This window comes from Diabrotica virgifera, chromosome 4 (genome assembly GCF_917563875.1).
Source record: "Diabrotica virgifera virgifera chromosome 4, PGI_DIABVI_V3a".
Lineage (NCBI taxonomy): Eukaryota > Metazoa > Arthropoda > Insecta > Coleoptera > Chrysomelidae > Diabrotica > Diabrotica virgifera.
This window is the reverse complement of record NC_065446.1, coordinates 95,868,847-95,894,674: the sequence shown is the minus strand read 5'-3', so window position 1 is coordinate 95,894,674 and position 25,828 is coordinate 95,868,847. Positions and strand designations below refer to the sequence as shown.

General features: G+C 33.6%; 1 protein-coding gene across 3 annotated transcripts in view; it reads right to left on the bottom strand.

The window, feature by feature from the left end:
* LOC114329807 (transmembrane ascorbate-dependent reductase CYB561) overlaps positions 1-25,828 on the bottom strand; it is a 561,950-nt gene that overhangs the window by 427,103 nt on the left and 109,019 nt on the right. For all 3 annotated transcript variants that reach the window (XM_028279039.2, XM_028279038.2, XM_028279037.2), the window contains exon 2: positions 20,244-20,545. Coding sequence is in view for 2 of the 3 variants with exons in the window: in XM_028279038.2 (XP_028134839.1) it covers position 20,244 (1 nt within the window). In the remaining variant the exon portion in view is untranslated. The remainder of the gene's footprint in view (positions 1-20,243; positions 20,546-25,828) is intronic.

Below are 25,828 nucleotides of genomic sequence, written 5' to 3'. Positions count from 1 at the left end.
TACTACTCCGAGATCCATCTGAGGGGGTAAATTTCCATTCCCCATGGAGAGTGGAGAGTGGCTTGCAAGCCTGTTTTTTAGTTTCAAAATTTAATTCGTTTCATTTTTGACGAATTTACCAAATTTTACACCCGCGGTGTTACTATGCGCAAGGTTTGGCTGATTTTGTGTCCTTACTCCTAGCACTAATCCTTCTCTGTTTTAAATGTAGAACGGTAGGGGTAGTACAAACAAAATAAGGTCGGTACAATCCAGTACTAACGCAGTACAAACGAAATAGCCTATTTTTGACATTCAGATGGCAAAGAATGCATAGTAGGGGGGTAGCATGTCACTGGCCCCCCAGGCCAATCTAGACGGGTGGGGGCGGTACAAACAAAATAAGGGCGATACAATCCGATACTAACGTAGTACAAACGAACATACCCATTTCGGACCCCCATATCGAAAAAGGGGGGGATGGCATGTCACCAGCCCCTCCAGGCAGATTTAAAAGGGTGGAGGCAGTACAAACGAATGAAGGGTGATACAATCCAGTACTAACGCAGTACAAACGAAATAGCCTATTTTCGACATTCAGAAGGCAAACAGTGCAGAGTAGAGGGTAGCATGTCACTGGCCCCCCCAGGCCAATCTAGACGGGTGGGGGCAGTACAAACAAAATAAGGGCGATACAATCCGATACTAACGCAGTACAAACGAACATACCCATCCCGCACCCCCAGATCGAAAAAGGGGGGGATGGCATGTCACCAGCCCCTCCAGGCAGATTTAAAAGGGTGGGGGCAGTACAAACGAATGAAGGGTGATACAATCCAGTACTAACGCAATACAAACGAATGAGCTTTTTTTTGACCCTCAAATCGAAAAAGGGGGGGATGGCATGTCACCAGCCCCTCCAGGCAGATTTAAAAGGGTGGGGGCAGTACAAACGAATGAAGGGTGATACAATCCAGTACTAACGCAATACAAACGAATGAGCTTTTTTTTGACCCTCAAATTGAAAAAGGGGGGGCTGGTGACATGGACCTCTTTTTTCATTGTGTTTTTGCGGCTTTGACTCATGCCGGAAATCATTATAAAATTGATGTTACATGGGGGTATGAAATCTAGCAGCTGTTGTAAATTATTCCATTTTTGTTGATACTTAACTTTCAGTGGCGAAACAAACTCCGTCGGGGCCCCCCCGCAGAATTTGAAATGGGGCCCCTTTTAACCCGGGAGCAGTCGCGCCGTTAGAAAAAATCCAAGTTTTTATAACTTTCCGTGATAACTTAATGAAAAATTTTGCAACATAACTTTCCACTTGTAAGTGCCTCGAAGAAGATTGTAGTAAAGCGTAGGATTTTTTTTTTAATTTTTTTTAATTTCATTTTCATCTTTTTGTGTGGAATTTATGGCTTTGGTGGGAACTAAAAAGCATTTTTTAAATTAGTCTATCTACCCAAATAAAAATAAAACGTTACCTGGAACTAGTAAGGATTAGTAAATATTGTTTCCTGACCAAGACCAACTACATCTATTGATGTTTCACCAACTTCACTAGGCTGCTGTTTTAATTCACCAGTGGTCACAAAAAATGATAAAATTTTTGGTAATTTTTGTTTTTGCTCGGATTTTTGAGCACGTATCTTTCGTTTTTCTACACCACTTTTATATTCCTACTTAGAACTCATTCTGTCTCCTGCAGATATATTACAATGACAGCGTTATTAAAAGTAGTGGAGTCAACGGAGTTTTTGCCCACCGAAAATATCAAACAAGATAAAACTTTTTATAATTTCATTAAGAAACGTACTATAATTAATAAACAGCATATCAAAAAGTTCTACTCCAAAAGTGGATGCTTAATTTTTTATTAAACAAATTAACTGCGAATTTAGTTTTTTTTAATATACACGAAAATATAAATTTTAGAAAAATCTGACTCGACCAGTGAAAATTCATAAAATATTACATAACAAAAAAATTAAAGGTTTTTCTAAAATTACATCTACAGCTTCTATATTTTTTTATTTATAACGCTCGAGTCACCCTTCCCACAAACATTGGCAGTGGCGCACTGTATAGCAGCGTTCGTCGTAGCGAGCAGTTGAGTTAATTTAACATTACTTTTTAAAATTAGAAAATCTACGGTTTCGTTTTGATTTAAATCTGTGTCCTGCCGAATCGAGTCGACATTCATTTCATTACTTTTTAACTAATTAATCAAAATAAAACTTTACAAATTGGCAATGAAAGAAGAACGTTAACGATATCTTATAATTATATCACAAAGAAAAAATTATGTGCATAAGTACAGTGTGGGTGTAAAATGTGGTAATAATACAATTTTACCTATATAAATCTGAAACTTACACAAATTATTTTTTAAACATCGTACTAAACCATGTTTTATTAAAAAAAATATATCAAAACTTTTATTCAAACACCTAATACAACGTCTCAAAAAAATGTAATTTTTGAAAACTTCGTAGTTTTACAGAATAGAACAACTACCACTTTTAACTGAATATTACTTAAATGTAAACGCCTATATTACAATTGTATTGGTGTTTTTTTAAAGCCTAAGGTGTAATCTTTAAAATGTAATTATTTTACTTTGAAAATGAAATAAACAACTTCTTTTGTTGTTTTCTGTACAACTTACCTACAATACATTTAATAACTAGCTTTAAAAATAGTAAATGTTAAAATAATTCTTTCTTGATTTCTTATACAGTGTGTTTGCGTAGCTTGGAACCTATGGGAAACTTTTTTATTATTTATATTACGAAAAAAGTTATTCTTCATAAAATGCTGTGCATGGTATAAAACCTAAGTTGCAATAATCAGATATTAAATTTTATTGATTTTATACGAGGTATATAAAAAAATATTAATTTCGCTCAATAGTACCTATACTATCTTTATATTTTACAATATTGAAAAATTTTATTATAAAAAGTTGTTCGCAATTAAAAACTATGTTTAAATATGCAATTATATCATTCCAGTTGAAATATTGTGAACTATAAAGGTCCTTAACTCTTAGAGAGAAATTCATATTTTTCGACATACCTCGTATAAAGTTGGTAAAATATGATATATTATGATTGAATCTTCGTTTTGAGATAATGCAGAGCTTTTTATAAAGAATCTGATAAGAACTTTATAAAGAATTTTTTCGTAAAATTAAAAAATTAAAAATGAAATAGTTATTATAATTGTAATAAAATGATGTAGGTTATCGGTGTTTTGAGAAATATTTGGAAAAATTAATTTTTTATTTACAAGGATGTAATTACATATTAAAATTAAAATTGTATATTGTTAAATATAAAAGTACTTCATTCTTGAGTTAAATTACTATGTCTTGGCTTACCTCGTATAAAATTGATAAGCTTTGATATCTGATGGTTTATCTGGCTTATTTTGTATCTCAGATTTAAGACCATTCAGAGCATTTCATGAAGAATAACTTTGTCCGTAAAATTGATAATAAAAATGTTTCCCATATGGTTCAAAGCCACGCAGACATATTGTCTAAGTGCTCAAAAAAATTTATTTTGAATTTTCAAATTGTAATGTCTGGCAGGGCCGTAACTACCATTTGGGCAACCGGGGCAATGCCTCGGGGCCCCCGGCGAAGGGGGCCCCGCGATTGTAATCGCGTTATACTGCCTAAAGACAATGTAAGTAACATTATATGTAGTATATTTTTTATGAAAACAGAAAAGATGTTACCGTATTGATGGTAAATATTTGCAAAATATTAAGCTTAAAATAATGTGATTTCAAATTTTTTTTGTGTTGGTCAACTAAAATAGCAACTAAATGTACGTAGGTACAGGAAACTTCAGTCATGGAGTACATTAAAATGCGTTTTCAAGTGGTTAAATATCAATTTTCCCGGACTCCTTCTGCCGGGTGATTAACCCCAGACCCCCCGGTAGGGGGCCCCCAGATCACGTTTGTCCCCGGGGCCCCTTAACATCGTACTTATGGCCCTGATTTAATGTCATATTCGAATTCAGCATAATCAAAAAGCAAATAGAAACATTTTTGAACAAAGTAAAATGATGAATTCACCGATATGTTTTAAAATTATTTAATACAAAACTGTTTTATTGTTTAAAGAATTAATAAACAATTAGAGGCATCTGTGAGTAGAACTTTTCACTTTAAGAAAAGATAATATATAAACTAACAAAAATGTTTTAGAAAAATATGAGCTTGTTTAATTTTTTCCGAAACCGAAACAATGCAAGTTTTTCTACATTGACTCCCCTAAAGCGTAAGTGTTATAATTTCCTTATCTTACCGTTTATCTGTTGAAAGATTGTCCAATGATTACACAAGAAAAGTCGTCAATAATTATTAAATAAATGCGTACCAAACTGATGCAACTATAACCGTAAAACAACACAAACATAAACAACATTCAATGCGAACAACCAATATAAAATTACTGGCGATAATATTGTATCGAAATACTAAAAGTAGGTAAAGAACAGAGAGAAAGAAAACCCCATTTTTAGATTTAAAAATATTGTTCTTAAATTCGGCAAATTGCAATTGTAATATCTTCCAATAGTCACTTACAAAGCATTATATAGTTTATTGTCGCTGCCATAAAATTTCGGTAGGCCGGAAGGAATTAAGTTTCTAGATATTATGAGATGATTCACTTGGCAAAGACGTCTAGTTAGAAATTTTTACGTTTTTAAATTTAAACAGACAACGTAAAATAATGTAACAATAACAGATTTTAACTTAATATCAGATGACAAGATGGGGCCCTTAAGCGATTGGGCCCCCCCCGCAAGCTTCATGCTGCGGGGCCCTCTGTTACGCCCCTGTTGACTTTTAATTTTGCTTGATCAACAAGAGGCCCCAAAGTAACATTATTCACCAGTCGTCCAACATTCTTATTGCATTTTTCTTCGTCTTCGTCTAAAGTATTGTTAAAAGAAAATTGGTATGTTTGGTTTTATTATATTTAAACCACTTAATGTCTCTCCATTTGATCACATGATTTTCGCTTATCCTTTTTTGGATCTTTAATGAAATTGTTTAAATTTGAATGGGATACAAAATCTGTCATTTTATGAAAAACCAATTTTTTGAACACCTTTTTTATTAAGTCACACCAGTGATCAGGTACAAATATCTCAGGATTTTTATTTTTTAGTTTTTCTATTAGAGCGATCACACTCCATATAGGTGAGACTAGGTTCAAAAATTTGTGGCCAATATTTAAAATATGTGTGGTGCGAACTATGTGCATGAATAATTTGCATATATTTTTATTCTTATTCTGACCGCCGCATGAGGCACTGTAAGCAATCACATTTCCTTAATCATTTCTTAACTAATATATTCTTATTTTCTCTTTTTCCAAAAATCATTATAACTTACCTGACTCAAAAACATCATCCAAATATTGTAATGACAAAATATATAATTTCTGCAAACAATAGTATCACTTAAAACACTGCTATTAATCTACTAGAGTAGTATAACCTACACTCCATAAACAAATCCAAACCGTTGAGTGAATCCCAAACAACATAAGTAATAAAAATATATTTATTTCCAGTCGCTTGTTTGGAAGTAAAACAGCCTAGGTGCACAAAGGCGATTTCTGCTCTTAACGGTTGGTGAATTTCATTTTGGTTGTTTTTTCTATTCATCGAAAAATGGCGATAAAGTAGGGTTAGAGCGTAGTCGATTTTGCTACCAAACAATATAAGATATTCAGAACGTGAAACAGCACTAAAGTCATTTTCGTGAAAATTGCACTTAGGCAGTTTTACTTCTAACCCCTTCAATTATCTTTTATACTACGTCGTACTTATAATATTAAAAAACTCTATATTTTAAGAAAGAAGACATTGAGCAGAATCTAAAAATAAAAATATACCTATTATGCAGAGTGTTCCATAAAAAAACATAAGTTTGTGCCACCTTGTCAATAGGGTAAAAGCACCAGTTATTGGCCTCTTAAGGAGAGCACGTCGATATATCTATGAAATGTTTTGTCACTGTGGCTTATTATAACTATTTTTAATATTATGGAATTCTATTATTATTTCTACATATTGCAAAATGTTATTATGTTAATCTTTCATGTCTGAAAATATTTTATATGTGTTCTTTTGTAAATGTGCAAATGAACCAGTAATTGGCCACCCTGTTCCAGTTATTGACACCATATGTGTTAGTGATTGGTCATCATTTTTTAAAGTGACATTTTACCAAATAATTCGTAAGTTAAAATAGGTAGTTAGCTAGGTGTTTGGGTCAGCAACGATTTTGTGATGAGTGTGGACTGTGGACACAAAAAAAAAGATTTGTCAAAGTAAACTTTTATCTTTTATTCTGACAAGATTCGCAAACATGTACTTTGATCTGTGTCGCTATCGAATCTTGTTATGCAAGTTACATGATATGTTCTAAGACAGATTTGGCATCTAGTGCCTTCCTTACACTCTGTAATATTTAGTAGACATAGATAACACACACCTTTAGAAACTTTTTGATTTTAAAAATGTGATGGAATATGGAATGTTTGATACCAAGTTTGTATTTTTAAAACGCGGAAAAACGTTTGACACCAAGTTTAGATTTTCGATGTGTGAAGGAATATTTGATATTTGATAATAATTATCAGACAGATTTGTAATTTTTGTTGAGGACTGATTTGTATTATCATCAAATAATTTCCGTTTGAGTACAATTTTTTTCTCGGCTTGGAGATTTAGGTTGGGCGAGAAATTTTTTTGGAGATAATCTCAAATTCGCTTCTGGTTTAGGTGAATGTTTGAAAATGTCAATATTATCTTGGTTATTTACAGAACTTGACGATTTTGTGTGAGAGTCATTTTGAATATTCAAGAGCAGAATAATTCCAAGGAAATATACCGCATGCCCTAAACCCACTTCTGATAACATCTGGATTTAACCTATCTATAGCAGATTTTAAAACAGGGACAAACTGTACTTTCTTTAACACTTTTTGGGGGTTGTCTCTTCTAAACTGAAGCACAGCTTTGTTCCAAAAAGTTTTAGAGGCTTAAATGCAGCCACATCCGCTGGTTGCATTAATCTCGTGGCATTAGGATATAAAGCTACTAAAATAATTTTCAAATCTGTACAATACAAGGTTGACTTTTCTGTATAGTTAAATGGGTTTTAGGCCCATCAACAAAAAGTATCACTGGACGTGTATTATTTCGATCTAAATAAGGGTTAAATATATTTCCAATATATTCATAAAAGTTTTTGTTGTCCATCCAACCATTTTCTGCTAAACCAATACCCCACGAATTCGGCACAGCACTTAATATATCATTTGGCAATCTTCTATGGGGATAAATTATTATAGGAGGTAAAATATTGCCTATTGCAGAAAATGTGAACATAACTGTTACGTTAACCTTTGGGTTATGTTCAATTTCATAGACATTTCTGGAACCCTTCATAGCCAAAACTTTTTAACTTTGGGACATACATAAAACCATGTCTCGTCACCATTGAAGATCCTTGGTGGGTCTTGAAGAACGTTTGAAATTCCTTTTTTATCTAGATAAGATTTTATGTTGTCAAACCATTTGGTAATATCTCTTTGGTTAATGTTTGGACTTGCTGATGTCACTCGCTCTGAAGTCCTTACCGAAATGTTGGGATTGCGCTTTAGAAATGCTGATAGCCATGTTCTGCCTGGTCTATTTTCAACAAATGGATTACCTCTATGGTTACTCTCTAAAAATGATTTAATGGAAATGACTTAATGTCCTTAATGGAAAATCCAGCGTTTCAGTTGTTCCTTTTCATCCTTCGAAAGAAATGGATCTGATCCATGCGTTATGTTGTTATGAAGTTTTTCACTTTTCCGGTAACTATGGTGGCTCTGGGAATATTCAAAATTCTTAAGGCTTCTCGCTCACTCATACCATTAATTAAATCTAACGCTTTTTAACATCGTCTTCGGAATACTTTTTTTATAATTGTTTTCAGTTTGTGATCGTTTTTGGCATATTTTCTAAAACAATTTATAATAATTAGTTATTGGCCACACGTAAAACACTAGTTATTAACATCACAATCACTAGATTCTTACAAAATCTAATGTTTCAGTTATTGGCGATCTAGGCCAATAACTGATACATTGATAATTTCATGCATTACTAGTTGGCCACCTTAAAATTTACGTTATTTGACTAAATAACGTTATATTCGTTATGCAGTTTGAAGCAAGACATACACTATATTCTCACAAAAACATAAAATATAAAGTAGAAATTGAATTGCAGTATATAGTACTTACAGACCAACACAAGTTTCTCCAGGTAAATAACAAAATTCCGGTTGCAAACTAGCGGCACAGAACAGTGTCTCGTTCAACATCGAATACTGACTAAAATGTAATGGTTACCTTGAAACTAGATGAGTCATACTCTAGGAGACATATTGCCAAACTTAAAAAAAGTAGTTAGGATTAACAAAATACCAACATTTTCCTAATCCTGATCAAAACATATTAGTAGGCCAATAACTAGCACATGGCCAACAACTGGTGCATTTACCCTACGCGCGGCACTGTATATCTAAAAATATTTTTTTCTACCCTTATACTTTAATATGTCAATTATGATTTCACTATCTGTATCACAATGAGCTTCATTATAGGTTTGTTCCAACACAACAAAAAACCGTCATGAAACGATCACCGTCCTGTGCACTAAACAAAATAACCCATGAAACGTATAATTTTATAGTAACATGATCGTTACCTGACGGTTTTTCAAAAAATATCTCGACAGCGCGCTACCTCACGAAATATCTAAAGAAAATATATACAAAATTTCAGGTAGATCGCTCAAGTAGTTTTTGAGTTACAATGCCTTTGAAAAAAGCCGTTTTGAGAAAAACACGTTTTGTCAACTTTTATCTTCAATTTTGTCTGTCAAATCGTAAAGTGATGTACACCGGAATAGGATTTTGAATCGTGGAGTAATTTACAAAAGAGAATGGGAACAGTTGTTGAACGTTTCTCACTACGCTCAAGCGCGCTGGCGCGAACCTGCTGCAAAGCGAGTCAAAGGTAGGGATATTAAACACAATATCATCGTGTTTTTTATTAAAATTTAATTAGTTAATATTATTTAAGATTCTTTAATAATCTTTATTATTTTGATATAAATTTTGATTGTTAACTAGATCGGTGCAGTCACCTACATTTGCTTATCCGTTTACACTGCTTACCCGGTACCCATAAACGTTAACAGGTAGGCAAAACCTCATATATCATCATCATCATCATCAATGGCGCTACAACTCTTCGTGAGTCTTTGCCGCGTTTACTATTGCCTTCCATGTTTGTCGGTCCTGTGCCACTAATTCCCATTGTCGCACTCCCATTTTCTCTAAATCTTCTTTGACTGCACCTTCCACCTTTTTCTAGGCCGCCCTACAGACCTTCTTCCATCTGGCCTTTCCCAGAACACATTGTTTATAAGGCGATTGTCGTTACTGCGTATCACATGCCCTGCCCATCTGAGTCTATTAGCCCTTATATATCTGACTAGATTTTCTTTTCCGAATAGAGACTCTAGCTCGTTATTGTATCTGCGCCTCCATTCGTTTGTCACGCTGTCTCTGCAAGGGCCATATATCATTCGAAGGATTTTACGTTCCCACACCAGCAATTTATTTACTTCTCTTTTTGTTAGCGTCCACGTTTCGCTTCCATACGCGACTGCTGGTCGTATTATGGTCTTATATATCTGGATTTTTGCACCTCGTGAAAGAAGTTTTGACTTCATTAGATGTTTCATTGCAAAGAAAGATCTGTTTCCTGCCATTATTCGCGTTTCAACTTCTCGCTCTAATTTGTTGTCATTTGTGATTGTTGCTCCTAAATATTTAAATTCTTTAAGCACTTCGAAGTTATGATCGTTTATAGTAATACTTTGCCTTATTCGCCGTCGTTCATGTTTTGAGACGACCATGTATTTTGTTTTGTCTTCATTTATTTTAGATCGATGTTTAATGCAGCTTCTTCAAAGCTCGAGAAAATATCCTTAATTTTCTCATATATCTATTTTATATATTTTAAACTTTTTAGTTTAAATAAAATTAGATTGGTAAACAAATGGGTAAAACTTGCTAAACAAAGTTTTTTTTTAATTAAGGGGAAGGGTAAGGTTTGAAAATTTTGAAATTTTCGATTTATTTTATTATTTTAAAAGAAAATATGCATAACTTCAAGAATACTCTCTAAAAATTTCAGATCAATTGGAGCAGAATTACCGGAAATAGAACATCTTGAATGTACAGCATCTTCGACTCGCTTTGCAGCAGGTTCGCGCCAGCGCGCCTGAGCGTAGTGAGCAACGCACAACAGTTGTCCCTATTCTCTTTTGTAAACTACTCCGCAATTCAAAAGCATATTCCGGTGTGCATCACTTTACGATTTGACAGATAAAAAAGAATTTGAAAATAAAAGTTGACAATACGCTAAACGTGTTTCTCTCAAAACCGCTTTTTTCAAAGGTGATGGACACTGTAACTCAAAAACTACTGGACAGATCCACCTAAAACTGTGTAAATATTTTCTTTAGACATTTCGTGAGGTAACGCTGTCGCGATATTTTTTGTTTTATGCTTATTTTTTGTCTAACAACAATACATATGTTGATTTTTACCCTTTTTTTTTTGCAAAAAAATTGGTTGTTTTGACTCCTGAGTGATACCGAAAAGTCAAAAATCGTTAAAACTAAAAAACTCGACAGTGTTACCTCGAGGAACTTATGAGCTAATAAAATATTTTTGAATTTTTTATTTCACATGAGCCAATGATGAGTTCTGATATCCACCGTAAAATCCATTGCAAAAAGCTTTTAAAATTTTAGATATATTCGGTGTAGTATATTGCTGCATTTAATCATGTGCCCCACCGAGTTAACACTGGTTCAAGTGGTAAGAGACTGTTGCAAGATTTCTCAAAAAAGTTTCATCGTTAAAGGAGCTTTAACGAAAATGATTTCCTTCATCGTCAACTCATTAACAAGTGGAAATTGCAGCCGTATAGTCTCAGAAACACGATTCAGTCCGTGTGCTAAACACGTACAACTTTGAATTAGGTTTAGATAAAACACTGCAAGATGTGATGCTGTTTTTATCATATGTGGCGTAGTGTCGGTCATTAGTACTATTTAAGGGGGGTATGGTTTAAAATATTTAATTATTTTAAATAAAAGTGCATACTTTCAAGAATGCTCTCTGAAAATTTCAGATTGATCGGAGTAAAATTACCAAAGATACAGCGTGTTGAATATCCCTACAGCACGCTTGAGCGTAAGGAGAGACGTTAAACAGCTGTGCGTCTTCTCTTTTGTAGATTACTCCGCGATTCAAAAAACGCATTCCGATGTGCATCACTTTACGATTTGGCAGAAAAATAAGAAGATGAAAATGCAGTTGTCAAAACTTTAAACTCATTATTCTCAAAACTGCTTCTTCAAATGCGGTGGACATTGTAACTGAAAAACTACTAGACAGATCTACCTGAAATTTTGCATAGATTTTTTGTACACATTTCGTGAGGTAACATCGTCGAGATATTTTTCGTTTTGTGCTTATTTTTTGTCCAACAATAATAAATCTGTCGATTTTCACAAATTGTTTACAAAAATTTCGTATTTTTGATTTCTGAGTGATACCAAAAATTCAAAAAACATTAAAAATAAAAAACTCGACGTTGTTACCCTCGACTGACAGTTCTGGTCAGTATGACGAGTTCTGATGTCCACCGCAAAATCCATTTTTTTTAGCTGTCAGAATTTGTCACCTAATGGCTTATTTTTCAATATTTTGGATTGAATATTTTTTTAAATATTCTTTGAATTGTACGTAATATATTTATTTAATTTAAAAACAAAATATTTTACCAAGGCTTCGAAAAAAATTCACAAAAATGTGCTTGATATGTTGATTTCAAATCATACCCCTCCCCTCCTTAACTGGTGGACACCAAATGTCGATATTAATTATATTACTACAATATAGTTTTTAATGCCCTTTATAGACTATGTTTTAAGCAATAGAATCATATAAAAATGATCTCAAATGCAAAAATGATAAGAATACGTATTAAAAAAAAGCACCAAATAAGTAAGTAAAAACATTCAAACAAAGGTATACAAATAAAAAAAGCAAAAAAGCATAAAAAAGTGGTGTCACATTAATTTTATTATTTACCATAGGCATTATGCTTAGGAAGAACAGCACAAAGAAGAGATCTATATCACAGCGGACATGCCCGTCAAAAATCCCTCTTTTGAAGAAACCCAAAAGGCCTTAAATAAGCTGAAAAATCACAAAGCGCCGAGTACGGATGAGATACCAGCAGAATTTCTGAAATATGGTGGAGACGCACTACATCGCCAAATCCACCAGTTAATAACACAAATATGGTTAGAAGAAAGGCTACCAGCAAGATGGAAGGAAAACAGCTTAGTGCCCATGCACAAAAAAGGGGACAAAACAAAATGCGCGAATTATAGAGAAATTTCACTCTTAAATAGGGCATATAAAATCCTCTCAAACATCATTCTTAGTAGACTAACCCCTTATGCTGAAAAGGTCCTAGGAAAATTTCAAGTCGGTTTTAGGGCAAACGGATCAACAATAGATCAACTATCCACGCTGAGACAGCTTCTAGAAAAGGGATTGGAGTACAACAGACCCATACACAATCTCTCCATAAACTTTCGACAGGCATATAATAGCGTAGAAAGAAGCCAAGTATGGAATGCCATGGCGCAGTTCTCAATTCCAAAGAAACTCATTCGGATGACCAAAGTCTGTATGGAGGGTGGAATATCTAAAGTACGTGTAAACAATAAAGTGTCTGGCAGCTTTGAAATCAACAGTGGATTCAAACAGGGTGATGCGTTATCTCCACTACTTTTTAACCTTGTATTAGAGAAAGTCATGAGGGCGGCCGAAATAAAAACAGAAATGCTAACGGTTCAAGGTCCCAAGCTATTACTAGCATATGCAGATGACATTGATCTTGTTGGAGACTCCATCCTATCCATAAAAGACATTTTCAACAAGGTGGAAGGAACAACAAGTGAAGTAGGGCTGAAGATTAATGCAGAGACGACGAAATATATGTGTATAAATATAACGACACAGAATAGGACAAAAGAGACAGAATAGGACAAAATGTGACGATCGACAACTTCAATTTGCTGACAACGCTGAACAGCTGACAGCTGACAACGATGTTACTGAAGAAATAAAAGACAGAATCCAATCGACAGATCGCTGTCTATTCACACTGGATAAGCTTATAAAATCAAAAAATCTTACAAGAAGTTCCAGGATCAAAATCTATAAATCCATCGTTAGACCTGTACTAACATATGGATGCGAAACGTGGACCATGACCAAAGCAAACGAAGAAAAGCTCGAACGTTTTGAACGAAAAATACTTAGAAAATTTTTTTGGAGCTCACGACGATACTAACACAAACCAGTATATGATCAGAACTAATATCGAATTAAAAGCACTCTACGATGACACCGATATTGTCCAAGAAATTACATCACAGCGACTAAGAGGGACGAGCCACTTGCACAGACTTCATACCGAGACACTTGTAAAACTGGTATGGGAGGAGATTCCTACAGGCAAAAGACCACTCAGGCGCCCCAGAATGCGATGGAGAGATAACATCCAAGCAGATCTCCGGAAAATGAACATTCCATTTGACCCTAGGTTGTACAGTCAGCCAGGACCCATCCAGGATTGTAGCGCTACGTGATGATGATGATTATGCTTAGAAATCCGGGCTCTGGTTATAATTTTATATTGTTTGTTTAACAAAACTTATACTACAACACTTAAATATGTTACTGATTTTCTACGTGACATAACTATTAAAATTGCAAGTAAATTGTATGTACATATCATTTTTTTAAATAGTTGATAAGGCTGACTTTAGTTACATTAAGTAATAAAATGTTATACCTACATTATACCTACATATACCTATACGAATAGTGTTTAAATAAGTTTACTTATAGAGCGTCACAGTACTGTACTTAGAACAGAACTATAAACAATTGTATAAGCTAGGAACTAGGGTATAATTATTATAAATCGTCTACATATTGTGATTTTAAATGTCAGCAGTTTATTGACGAAGTGAACATAAAAACAGTAATGTTATGTAAAGTTGATGATTACTTTCAGGTCAATGTTACACCAATAGTATGGCATTTTATTACTCTGGCATCACAATTATTTCACCTGCAGGCTGTTTTGAAATCGAAGAAAGTGTTAACAAGATCTAGTATTACCGAAATTTATTAAGAAACGACATAACTTTCAACTTTTTTTAGTTTGTAGATACCCTTTTGTAGCTCAGTTTTAGAATTTTGGATGATCAGCTGACCATTGCCAAAAAACGTTTTGGCTTTTTTTATGCAGTATTATTTACACAGTTGGGCAAAGGTTTACTCAAACTTCTTTTTTGAACACATAACGTTAACAATTCTAGTCGACACCTGAAGAGTTATTTGTCCACAGGGCCGTGCCGTGCTATGATACGGTGAGGCAGCCGCATCAGGCGGCATCACAAGGGGGCGGCATAATCAGTAACATCTAATATAATAATATATATGTAATTCAACATTATTGGAGAGAAGTCTTGAAAATAATTAGACTTTTGGCCTCACAATGTTTAGCTTTTCGTGGAACAACTGATCATTTGTTTCTACCTAATAATGGAAACTTTTTTAAGTTAGTAGGTACAATTATTGCTCTCTGAACTCTGAGTTTGATCCAGTAATGGAAGAACATATCAAGATAGTTCAAAGAGAGTCTGATACATGGTTTGTGACTTATTTAAGCAACAGTAGGCAAGATGAATTGATAAGTTTAATGGGTAATATTATCTTAAACAATGTCGAAGTAACAAAAATCGCCAAATATTTTTCGATAATCGCCGATTGTACCCCAGACGTAAGTCATATTGAACAGCTCGCATTGACGATAAGAGTTGTCGCTTTTAATTCTTGTCAGAACAAATATCGAAGGATTTTTTTATTGGTTTTTTTGAAGCTAGTGATTCAACCAGCGAAGGTTTAACGGAACTTATTTTGACAAATTGGGAAAAGTTAGGTCTTGAGTTAGAATGGCTTAGGGCTTAGAGGACAAGGCTATGATAACGGGACCGATATGAAAGGAATAAGAAAGGGTGTGCAAAATAGAATACCTACTTGAAAAATATCCGAGGCGCTTTAGGTATCCTGCGCTTGCCACTCTTTAAAATTAGTCATAATTGACGCAGCGTCTTCTTCTATAGAAACAACAACCTTTTTTGTATTATACAAGAACTGTGGGTGCACTTTTTTTCTGGTTCTACAAAGCGTTGGAGAGTTCTGAAAAACATGTTTCAAACTAATTCCAAAACCACATTCAGAAAAAGAAAAAGAGACAGAAAAAATTCAGCTAACCACATTTGCTGATGATACAGCAGTCCTGACAACTATAGAAAAATTTACGGTAAACCTACAAAATGCACTTAATAGCATAGAACGCTGGTCAAAAAAATTACGTATAAAGTTAAATGAACAGAAATCAGTTCATATTAACTTTATTAACAAGAAAATCAATTATCTCCCAATTATCTTAAACAACAGCATTGTTCCTAATAGGAAAACAGAGAAATACCTGGGTTTAAATCTGGACGTCTAATAGGTCTGGATCCCGCGTATGAAAAAAAAGTTGATTAATAGCAAGCTGAAAATTTGTTAATAGCTTAAGGGTGTCTAGTCGGACAAACTTTGATATATAGGAACACTGGAGCAGGGGAAGTTTTAATTGTGGAACAGGTTAAAAATTTGTAACGGTCAGACCACGAAAACGTCACATGTATTTTGTCCGACAGAACTTCCAATTGATTTGTTACCCTTTCATTAAACTCTCATGCAAAAATCAGGCTGCTATTTATCACCAATTGGGAATTATAATGAGTGGAACACGTAGAATATGTCAAATGACAGGAATTATGACAAGTGATAAATAGCAGTCTGATTTTTTGCATGAGAGTTTTATGAAAGGGTAACAAATAAATTGGAAGTTCTGTCGAACAAAATACATGTGACATTTTCGTGGTCTGACCGTTCCACATTTTTAACCTGTTCCACAATTAAAACTTCCTCTGTTCCAGTGTTCCCATATATCAAAGTTTCTCCGACTAGACACCCTTAAGCTATTAACAAATTTTCAGCTTGCTATTAATAAACGTTTTTAGTTTATTCGCTCATACGCGGGATCCAGACCTATAACTCAAATGGAAGAAACATTAAATATAAAATTGAGCAGTTCAAGAATTGAAAGTTCAAAAATATGTATCTATTGGCTGATAAGTAGGTACTCTCAAATAAAATAAAACAATGATTGTTAATATGCTGGGCAACATGAGAGCCAACGATCGGCAAGCGGTCTCGGCACCTTAAGAAGAAGAAGGTACCCTCAACTTTCCATCCAAAACATAGTACTAATTTACAAACAGATTTGAAACCGGTGTGGACCTATGACCTACAAATATAGGGTTGTGCCAAAAAAAGCAATTATAGAAATTTAGAAACGATCCAGAAACGAATACTAATGGCTTGATTACACGTAACGAGTACAGAGGTGAGACAGCAAACTGTTACTAGGCCGAGACAGTGGTGAGGACGAGAGATGGTTTATACGTATTTGGCAATTTGGAGGCGAGTCAGTTCAGTTTTGATTCACAAAAACAAGGAGTAGTGTACTTATGGATCGTAAAGCTAACATTAAAAATATATCAAACAGCTTATACCACTGCTTATACAATAATTGACGGATATATTATAAGGAGATAAGCGTCTCTGGACTATAACCAAGGGATTTTAAGAAGACCAAATCTCGGTGCTCCCGATTTTTTCGATTTATTGATTTTTTCATTTCTTGTCTATGTCGAATTTAAATTTTTTAGTTTATTTGACTTCTTGAGTTTTAAAACAGATAACAACAATATTTATTTCTTCTACAATCGATACATCTTCTACAATCAATACATATGCTGCATCACGTTTTTGTTTATTTTTATACCCCAAAGATTTTAAATTTCATAACCACACGTGTGACTTATACAACTGAACTAAACTGTATTGTCCTATCCGAGTTCCATTTGTTAGCTATTTTTGAGAAGCACAAATCACACTGATTAACTCAAGTCGTCTCCTCTGATTAAGTGGTAATATGCCATTAATGTGCACAGTTACACAACGAGTGTTGTTTACACATACCGAGTGGATTGGCGAGTATACGATTGAAGGGTGGAAGGTCGATGACTCGGCCTAGTAAATAGAACAAGATCCGAGTGACTGTCTCGCCATATGACTGGGTCGAGTGCTCGGCCAAGTACTCGTTAGTATGTTTATACCAAACGAGCACTCGGCCGAGAACACTGTCTCGATACAGTACTCGTTACGTGTAATCAAGGTTTAAGAAACAGTAGGTGCTCCTTGGTATGCTTGAAATGGCGATTGACGTAGAGACCTTAAAGTCGAATTTATTCCAAATGAAATTAAGAAAGCCGCCAGGAGACATGAAGAGAGACTCTATAAACATCCCAACCAAAAAGTACTTCAACTAACCTCGGATGCGAAGGCTCAAGAGGACTAAACCGTTCGCGTTTGTGTAATGTGAGAAGTTGTGCAAGTCTTAGTTAGTTTTGTGCATTGTAGCCACAACAAGGACGTAAGCAGTTAGTGAAAATCAGTGTCGCAGTGGCGTAACAAAATCCGTCGGGGTCCCCCTCGCAGAATTGGAAATGGGGCCCCTTTAAAAAATTACTAAATGCGACATGTGTAACAAAAACTTATATGTGTTATAGCCCAGTAAATGAACGTGAAATACGGCGATACCGTGTAATTTTCAATGTCACCACCGAAGTGGTCCAGTCAATACTTTACGAGTAAAAATGTTCAACATTGTTCATTGTTCAAAAAACAAAACACGTTTTCAGGCGATTTTTTGCAAATAACTCAAAAGTAAGTATTCGTAAGTAAGTAGCACAAATGTAGCTTATACAAAATTGAAGTCTATCGACCAAGTAAATGCAAATTTGTAGCTCATGAAAAATTATTTTTATTCGTCAAATTCCAAATCGAATATTTCAACCTGAAATAACCAAAAAATGAAGCAATTTTCGGGGAAAACTTATTAAAACTTTTTTTAAAGTGTATACAAAAAGTTTTAGGTATTTTTAGTTTTTATAAAAATTTTATCATCAAAACTAAGCGTTTTACGCTCAAAATACAGGTAAAGCCTTTTTTGATAAAAAAAAATTGTGAAAATCTCCCCCTATTTAGCACCACAAATGAAACTAATCATTACCGCTTTACAAATTACTTAACTTTTTTTTATATGACCTGTAAGTTTCAAAGGTTCAAAGTGCTTATTTTTGAATGACTTTTATTTGAATGGGCTCTAATGAGTCACTAATTACGAGTGTATGCAAATTTTGAACAGCCATATTTTAACCAATTTTTGTCTTACAGAAAAACAAAATAAATCCAAAATATTTATAAAAGCAAAACCTACATTTATTTACTGTTTGAGATTTTTTGTATCACTAATATTCAAGGGCGGATCCAAGAGCGATTTTCGGGGGGGGGGGGGGTATGAACTTTTTTTATGATTGATACATGCTTCACACTTTACCTCGTTCAGTACAACCTTTAATATCAGCGCAAAGCTGAAAACATTCTCGTAGCAATGCGGGATGTGATTGAAACTAAAAACATTTGAGCTGCAAATATTTAAATTTATATTATTTTAAATACTTGAGGAAAACTTTTTCAAAAAATTTTTTTTCAAAGATAAGAACTTCGAACCGATCCTTCTTAAGGGGAGATTTTCACTTTTTTTAGCAAAAAAAGGGGCCAACTTTATTTTTAGCGTAACTCACTTGGTTTTGATGCTAGAAGCTTGCTATAAAATGTTATAAAAAATAAAAATTAAGCGCTTTTTTAAACTTAAAAAAAAATTTAAGGAATTTTCCCCGAAAAGTCCTTCATTTTGTTTTTATTTCAAGTTGAAATATTCGATTTAAAATTGAACGAAGAAGAACAATTTTTCATGAGCTTCAACTTTCCTTTTACTGTGTCGATAGACTTCATGAATGTAACCCATTTTTTTTTGTTTTTTATAGGCTACATTTTTGCTAAAAATATTTTTTCGGTAATTTTCGAAAATATTTAATTCGATAAAATACTCATTTTTTGAGATATTTGCGAAAAACCTCCTGAATACGTGGTTTTTTGTTGAAGAATAAATATTTTCACTCGCAAGTCACCTGAAAAGTATTGACTTAGATAAAGAAGCTCTATGTAGAACAAAAGTTGCTTATATTTAGTCAATTTATCAATTTCCGGACTTATTTTAAACGTATATTTTTCACCCCCGAGAAGGGGTGACTTTCACCCACCAAGTTGAAGCAACCACCGGTACAACTCCATTTTTGAAGTGGAGGATAAGTAAAATCGAATTCCAAATTGCCAAGCAAATAAGTCGTGACGTTGATAGTTACAAAACTCCAAAACGATCATTTACTGGGCATATGCATGCACTGTTTATGACAACTTACATTTTTCATCTTTATTGGTATAGAATAAAATAGAAAGAAAATTAATAAACGACTACATTATTACATAGTATTATTCTATGAGATGAACAACTTTCTTCGTGCAGTACTATCGGCGAATATATCTACAATTTTATTAATACATACAATACATACATACGATACATTGTATCTATCTAATTGACAACTTTATTTTCAATACTGCATTGCTTAAAAAACGTTGCGTATATATGCGCAAAATAATATAATAATAACACATCTTTACATAGACGACAAGATGGGGCTCCTGACATATTGGGGCCCCCCGCAAGCTTCATGCTGCGGGGGCCTCTGTTACGCCCCTGAGTGTCAGTGCTGTGCTGTGTAGTCACAACAAAGAAGTGAGCGTTTCATGTAAAAAAATGCTAGGATGAACCAGATGACATCTAGATTACAAACAATTTTAGGAAAATTATGTTAAAGAAAAAATGCTGATCAATCTTGTAGATTCGGTGTATACTTATTGTTTAAAATAAAAAAAGCAAAAACAATCTTTTTATTTAAATAAACTTTATAACTCACTTGTTTATTGAATCCCTTTTTTGACCTCAATAGAATCCTACTGTCACTTTCGTCACTACAATCACCGTCGGCGTCGCTCGCTGTCACCAGTTACGACACGTGCTACCCTTGCACTGTTTAATTAAGAAACTCGTTACCCCGCGCACTTCTTAATAACTTCCCAAGTAATTATCCGGTGAAAAACAATCGAGGATCGTCTCGCGCTTCAGTTCTTTCAAAAATGATTTCGATTCACCGCAAACTATGATGGAGGAGAAATTTGAACAATATCGCAGCGCCGAGGCGATGTTCACAGCCATCTCCTGTAAAAAAAGTAAAAGTTTAATTAATGCGGTTTTTCTGATTAGGCAATAAGATAATGTTGTTAGTTAATAAGAGGATGTGCATGCTGCATTTGATGTTTATATGTATTTTTATGAGTTTGGTCTTTTTGATGTTTAATAATCCTGTAAAAGTACTATTAAACGAATGGCTTTGCATATTTGATTAAACCAATAAAACAGTGGTAGAAGGAAATAAAAAAATATGAAAAAAATATTTTTAAAAAACGCTTTTCTTTAGTTACGAGTGACAAAAACTAAACGTACAGTGTGCCCACGGTTGGGGTGCCCAAGAGGAAAAACTTTTTTATTTTCAATTTTAGCGAAAAATGTCATTCTTGATAAAAACTTTTGCTTGTTCTAAAACCCCATAAAACGAAATAAAATTCAAGTTTTTCAAATCATGCGTAGTTTTGTAGCCAATTTTATGTAAATCCCTATAAATTTTTGCACTAAGTTCGAAATTGTAACAATAATAACTTGGGAGAACAACCCTTTCGCTTCTTTAGATTATGAAACCAAACTTTATCGTTCTCCTTGAAACATACAATTATTTAATAATTAGATAATTATTAATCCGATAATTTTAACAATAAAATTGATCACAAGATAAATTCTTTTTTGAACGCATTGTCAAAAAAAAAATGGCAATTCGCAAATTATTTATCGGAGTGGCAGATACTAAGCTACATTGTGGCTTGGCAACACTAGATTATTGTTACGATTTAGAACTTAGTGCAAAAATTAATAGGGATTTAGGTACATAAAATTGATTAAAAAAATAAAAAAGGATTTGTAAAACTTGAATTTTATTTCGTTTTATGGGGTCTTAGGACAAGCAAAACTTTTGATCAAGAATGACATTTTTCGCTAAAATTGAAAATAAAAAATTTTTCCTCTTGGGCACTCCAATCGTGGACATACTGTATAAAAAAATTAACTAAAAAGCAAAAAATAAAAAAAAATTTAAAAATGAATAAACAGTTTTCGCACTACGCTTTTCTTTAACGAATGTTTTCTTTAACGAATCATTTTTTTTTATTTTTTGCTTTTTAGTTGATTTTTTTATAATATGTTTAATTTTAGTCACTCGTAACTAAAGAAAAGCGTTTCTTAAAAATATTTTTTTCATATTTTTTTATTTTTACTTTTTAGTCTTACACTTTTCAAACATTAAAATATATCGTCATGTTTATTAAAATATGTATACAACATATAATGTACAAACATGAAAAGTAGACGGAATCGGCAAAAAATTTGAAACTTTATTGTTTATTTATGAAGCATAACGTAAACAATTAACGTAAAAAGTGAAATTATGTATAGTTCATATAATTAGCTACAATCTGTAAAAGTTTCAAGTTTCTTCATTGTAAAAAACAAGAGAATTTAAGAATTTTCCGTTAAAATCGTTTTTTATTTAAACAATTAATAAACAAAAAAAAATTTATTGACTATTCGTGTATTGTTCCCGCGAATGCATATGTCTGTACATTTTTGCTCATTTGCATTGAAGAAAAGGCAGTCAAATTAACGTCCAAAGATTTGACCCAAACTATTGAACTAAAGAAATAATTAGTTAATACGACAAAACGAATTATAATGTTAATTGTAGCACAAAACGTCTCTACCGGTGGTTTTTCTAAGACTACGATAAAAACACGAATTTTTTTAAATTTGAGTTTTGGTAGAAGTTTTATTTCGTATCGTATTGAAATTGGACACGAATAAACGCCGATTTATATATAAAAAAATATATGAGCGTTCAAAATTTGAAACTTTATTGTTTATTTATGAAGCATAACGTAAATAATTTACGTAAAAAGTGAAATTATGTATATTTCATATCATTAGCTACAATCCGTAAAAGTTTAAAGTTTCTACATTGTAAAAAACAAGAGAATTTAAGCTATTTCCATTAAAATCGTTTATTTTATTTAAACAATAATTAATAAACATAAAAAAAAATTTTATTAACTATTCGTATATTGTTTCCTCGAATGCATATATCTGCAAATTTTCATTCATTTGCATTGAAGAAAAGTCAGTCAAATTAACGTCTAAAGATTTGATGCAAACTATTGTTCTGCTCGGTTTTTCTCTTCTTCCATCAACTTCTAACAGATCTATCCTTCGTCCCACGCAGTTTTCATTTTTACGTCTAACGTTACCAAACCATCGCAGTCTTTGATTTTGAATCTTTTTTAAAACTGTAGTCACTCCGGCTCTTTACCTATTCAAGTCGTTTCTGATCATATTCCTTCTAGTACCCAGCATCCACCGTAGCATTTTCATTTCAGCTGCCCCCATCTTCTTTTCCTGAATCTTCTTTGTAGACTTTGTAGACACTTCACCGCCATAAAGCAACGCAGGTCTCATCACACTCGTATATATCTTTCATTTAGCCATGTCTCGAATTTTCGATCACAGAGTACCCCGCTCATTTGCTTTCAGCTAAACCAACCAGCCTGTAAGCTGTAGGCAATTTTTCGATCTTGTGTCCCATTGTATGAAGGAGCCAAGATATGTAAATTCTCGTACTCGTCCTACTTTTTCTCTAAGTAATTCTATGTTCTCCTACTCATCCCAACTATTCCTGTTCTTCCCAATTAGGTATACTTATTCTGTTTTAGACTTGCTAACCTTGCATAAGTCCTCACTCTTCAGCAGCCCTTCTCCAATCCTCCAACATTTCTTTGTTCTCCTCTACAAGTACGATATCATCTCTATGCGGGGTCGGCTTTCCTAATTGCATTTCTCCATAAGTTTCTATTTTGGATCATATCAACATCAATCCCCTTTACCGATATGTCCTGCCTAAGCGTCTTCCCCCAAGTCTCCTTTGGTCTTCCTCTCCTACTTCTTCAAGGTGATTAACGTTTCTACGTTAAACATGAACAAACGATCTTAACCTATGCTCCCTCATTTTGGCACCAATAGGTGCGACCCTTAATATACCCATTCCTAATTTTGTCATTTTTTGTTACTCCACTCCTCCATCTAAGCATTCTCATTTCCGCCAGATGCATTCGTTGTTCTTTCTTTTTAACTGCCCAACATTCAGTTCTGTACATCATGTCTGGCCTTATTGCTGTTTTATAGAATTTTCCCTTCAGCTTCATTGGAATTTTTCTGTCACACAACACACCACTCGCTTCCTTCCACTTCATCCATCTAACCCTAACTCTACGGCATGCATCTCCATCTATTTCTCCATTACTCTGTAACACCAATAATATGTACTTAAAACTACTACTTTTCACAATCATTTCGCCATCCAAAGATATCATTTTATTTGTAACTCCATCTTTATACGAACATTCCAAATACTCTGTCTTTGTCCTACTAAGCTTTAAACGTTTTCCCTCAAGAGCTTGTCTCCACTGTTCCAGTTTCTGTTCTAAGACGTCTTCACTATTTAACATTAACACCACATCATCAGCATACATTAAGCACCAGGGAATATCACCCTGTAGTTTCGCTGTTATCTGATCTAAAACTAATGAGAATAAATAATGACTAATCACGGAGTCTTGGTGCAATCCCACGTTCACATGAAATTGAAATTTATCAGTCTCTCCCACACCTGTCCTAACAAAGGTTGTTACTCACCGGGAATCCTTTCTTGTTAAAAGCACAGAATCTCTCGAGAAACTCTATCAAATGCTTTCTTAAGATCAATGAATGCCATATGAGCGTTTGTTTCTTTATTCCTGTATTTTTCCATCAGTTGTCTTAAAATGAAAATTGCATAGGTTGTTGATCTACCTTACCAAATTGATTATCGGATATCTCGGTTTCTTTACGTATACGTCTATCTATTACCTACTCTCTCCCATCCTGTAGTGTATACATTGTTGTATATCTCCCTTGTTTTTGTAAACAGGTACTAATATACTGCTTTCTCATTCGTCTGGCATTTATCCAACTTCCATAATTCTCATAATTGATCTTCTTCTTATGGTTCCGGGCGAATTATCTTAATATGGCTTATATCAGCCAAGATTGGCCAATATCAGCCTAAGTACTGTTACTTGTGCTTGTCTTAATTTTAGAATCTATGTAATTTGAGCGATCGATGTTATTCTTCTTGCAGTACCGTCTCCTATCGGAGGTTGGCTACCATCACAGCAATCTTAACTTTGTTGACTGCAGCTCTGAACAATTGTATTGAACTGCACCCGTACCACTCCCTTAAATTTCGCAACCAGGAAATCCTTTTCCCAGGAAAAGTCCCACATTTCTCTTTCCCGATATTTTTTCTTGGATTATGAGTCTTAGCAGGGAATACTTCTAACGATCAAAAACTTTTAAATACATCGCACGAGAATTACTATTTTACGAACAACAACAGCTAATTTTGTTAATTTTTTTTAATTCTACTGATAGATTTCTAATGTACAGCTGGTTCCTAAAAAAACTGATACGACTCTTAGTAAGATTTGATAATTTTGAGCAGTGTATGATTGATCTGACATTATATTATATTTATTATGACAGACAAATAATAAAATAAACAAATAAAGAGCCATTTTTTGACGTTGAACAGAATAAGTTATCAGTAGTAATTGCACAAGAGCTCTGAAATTATTGAATTTTTCCCGAGTGACACTTTGACAATTTTAAGGCGAGTGAAATTATGTCAAAGTGTCAAGAAAGCAAAAATTCTATATTAATTTCAGAGGTCGAGTGCAATTTGTTGCGATTATTTCATGAATAAAACTGTTCAAAGCCAAAATTGTATTGTAATTTATTTATGTAAGTACCATTAAACACACAGTTTTTATAAATATTTGACAAATGAAAGTCATCACTTTTATAATTTTTAAAACATTAGATAATTGTCATTAATGTCACTGAATGTATTTTTTCGTAGCAACGAAGGGCATCTGACGTAATATACTTAACGACGGGAGATTATCAAAAATTATCGATTTAATTCAGATTTCTGTAGCTTTCTATTGGTCAGAATCTCCTATGAATGAAATAATCAGTAGTACTTGCACAAGAGCTCTGAAATTCTATATTAATTTCAGAGGTCGAGTGCAATTTGTTGCGATTAGTTCATGAATAAAACTGTTCAAAACCAAAATTTTATTGTAATTTATTTATGTAAGTACCATTAAACACACAGTTTTTATAAATATTTGACGATTGAAAGTCATCACTTTTATAATTTTTAAAACATTAATTGTCATTAATGTCACTGAATGTATTTTTTCGTAGCAACGAAGGGCATCTGACGTAATATACTTAACGACGGGA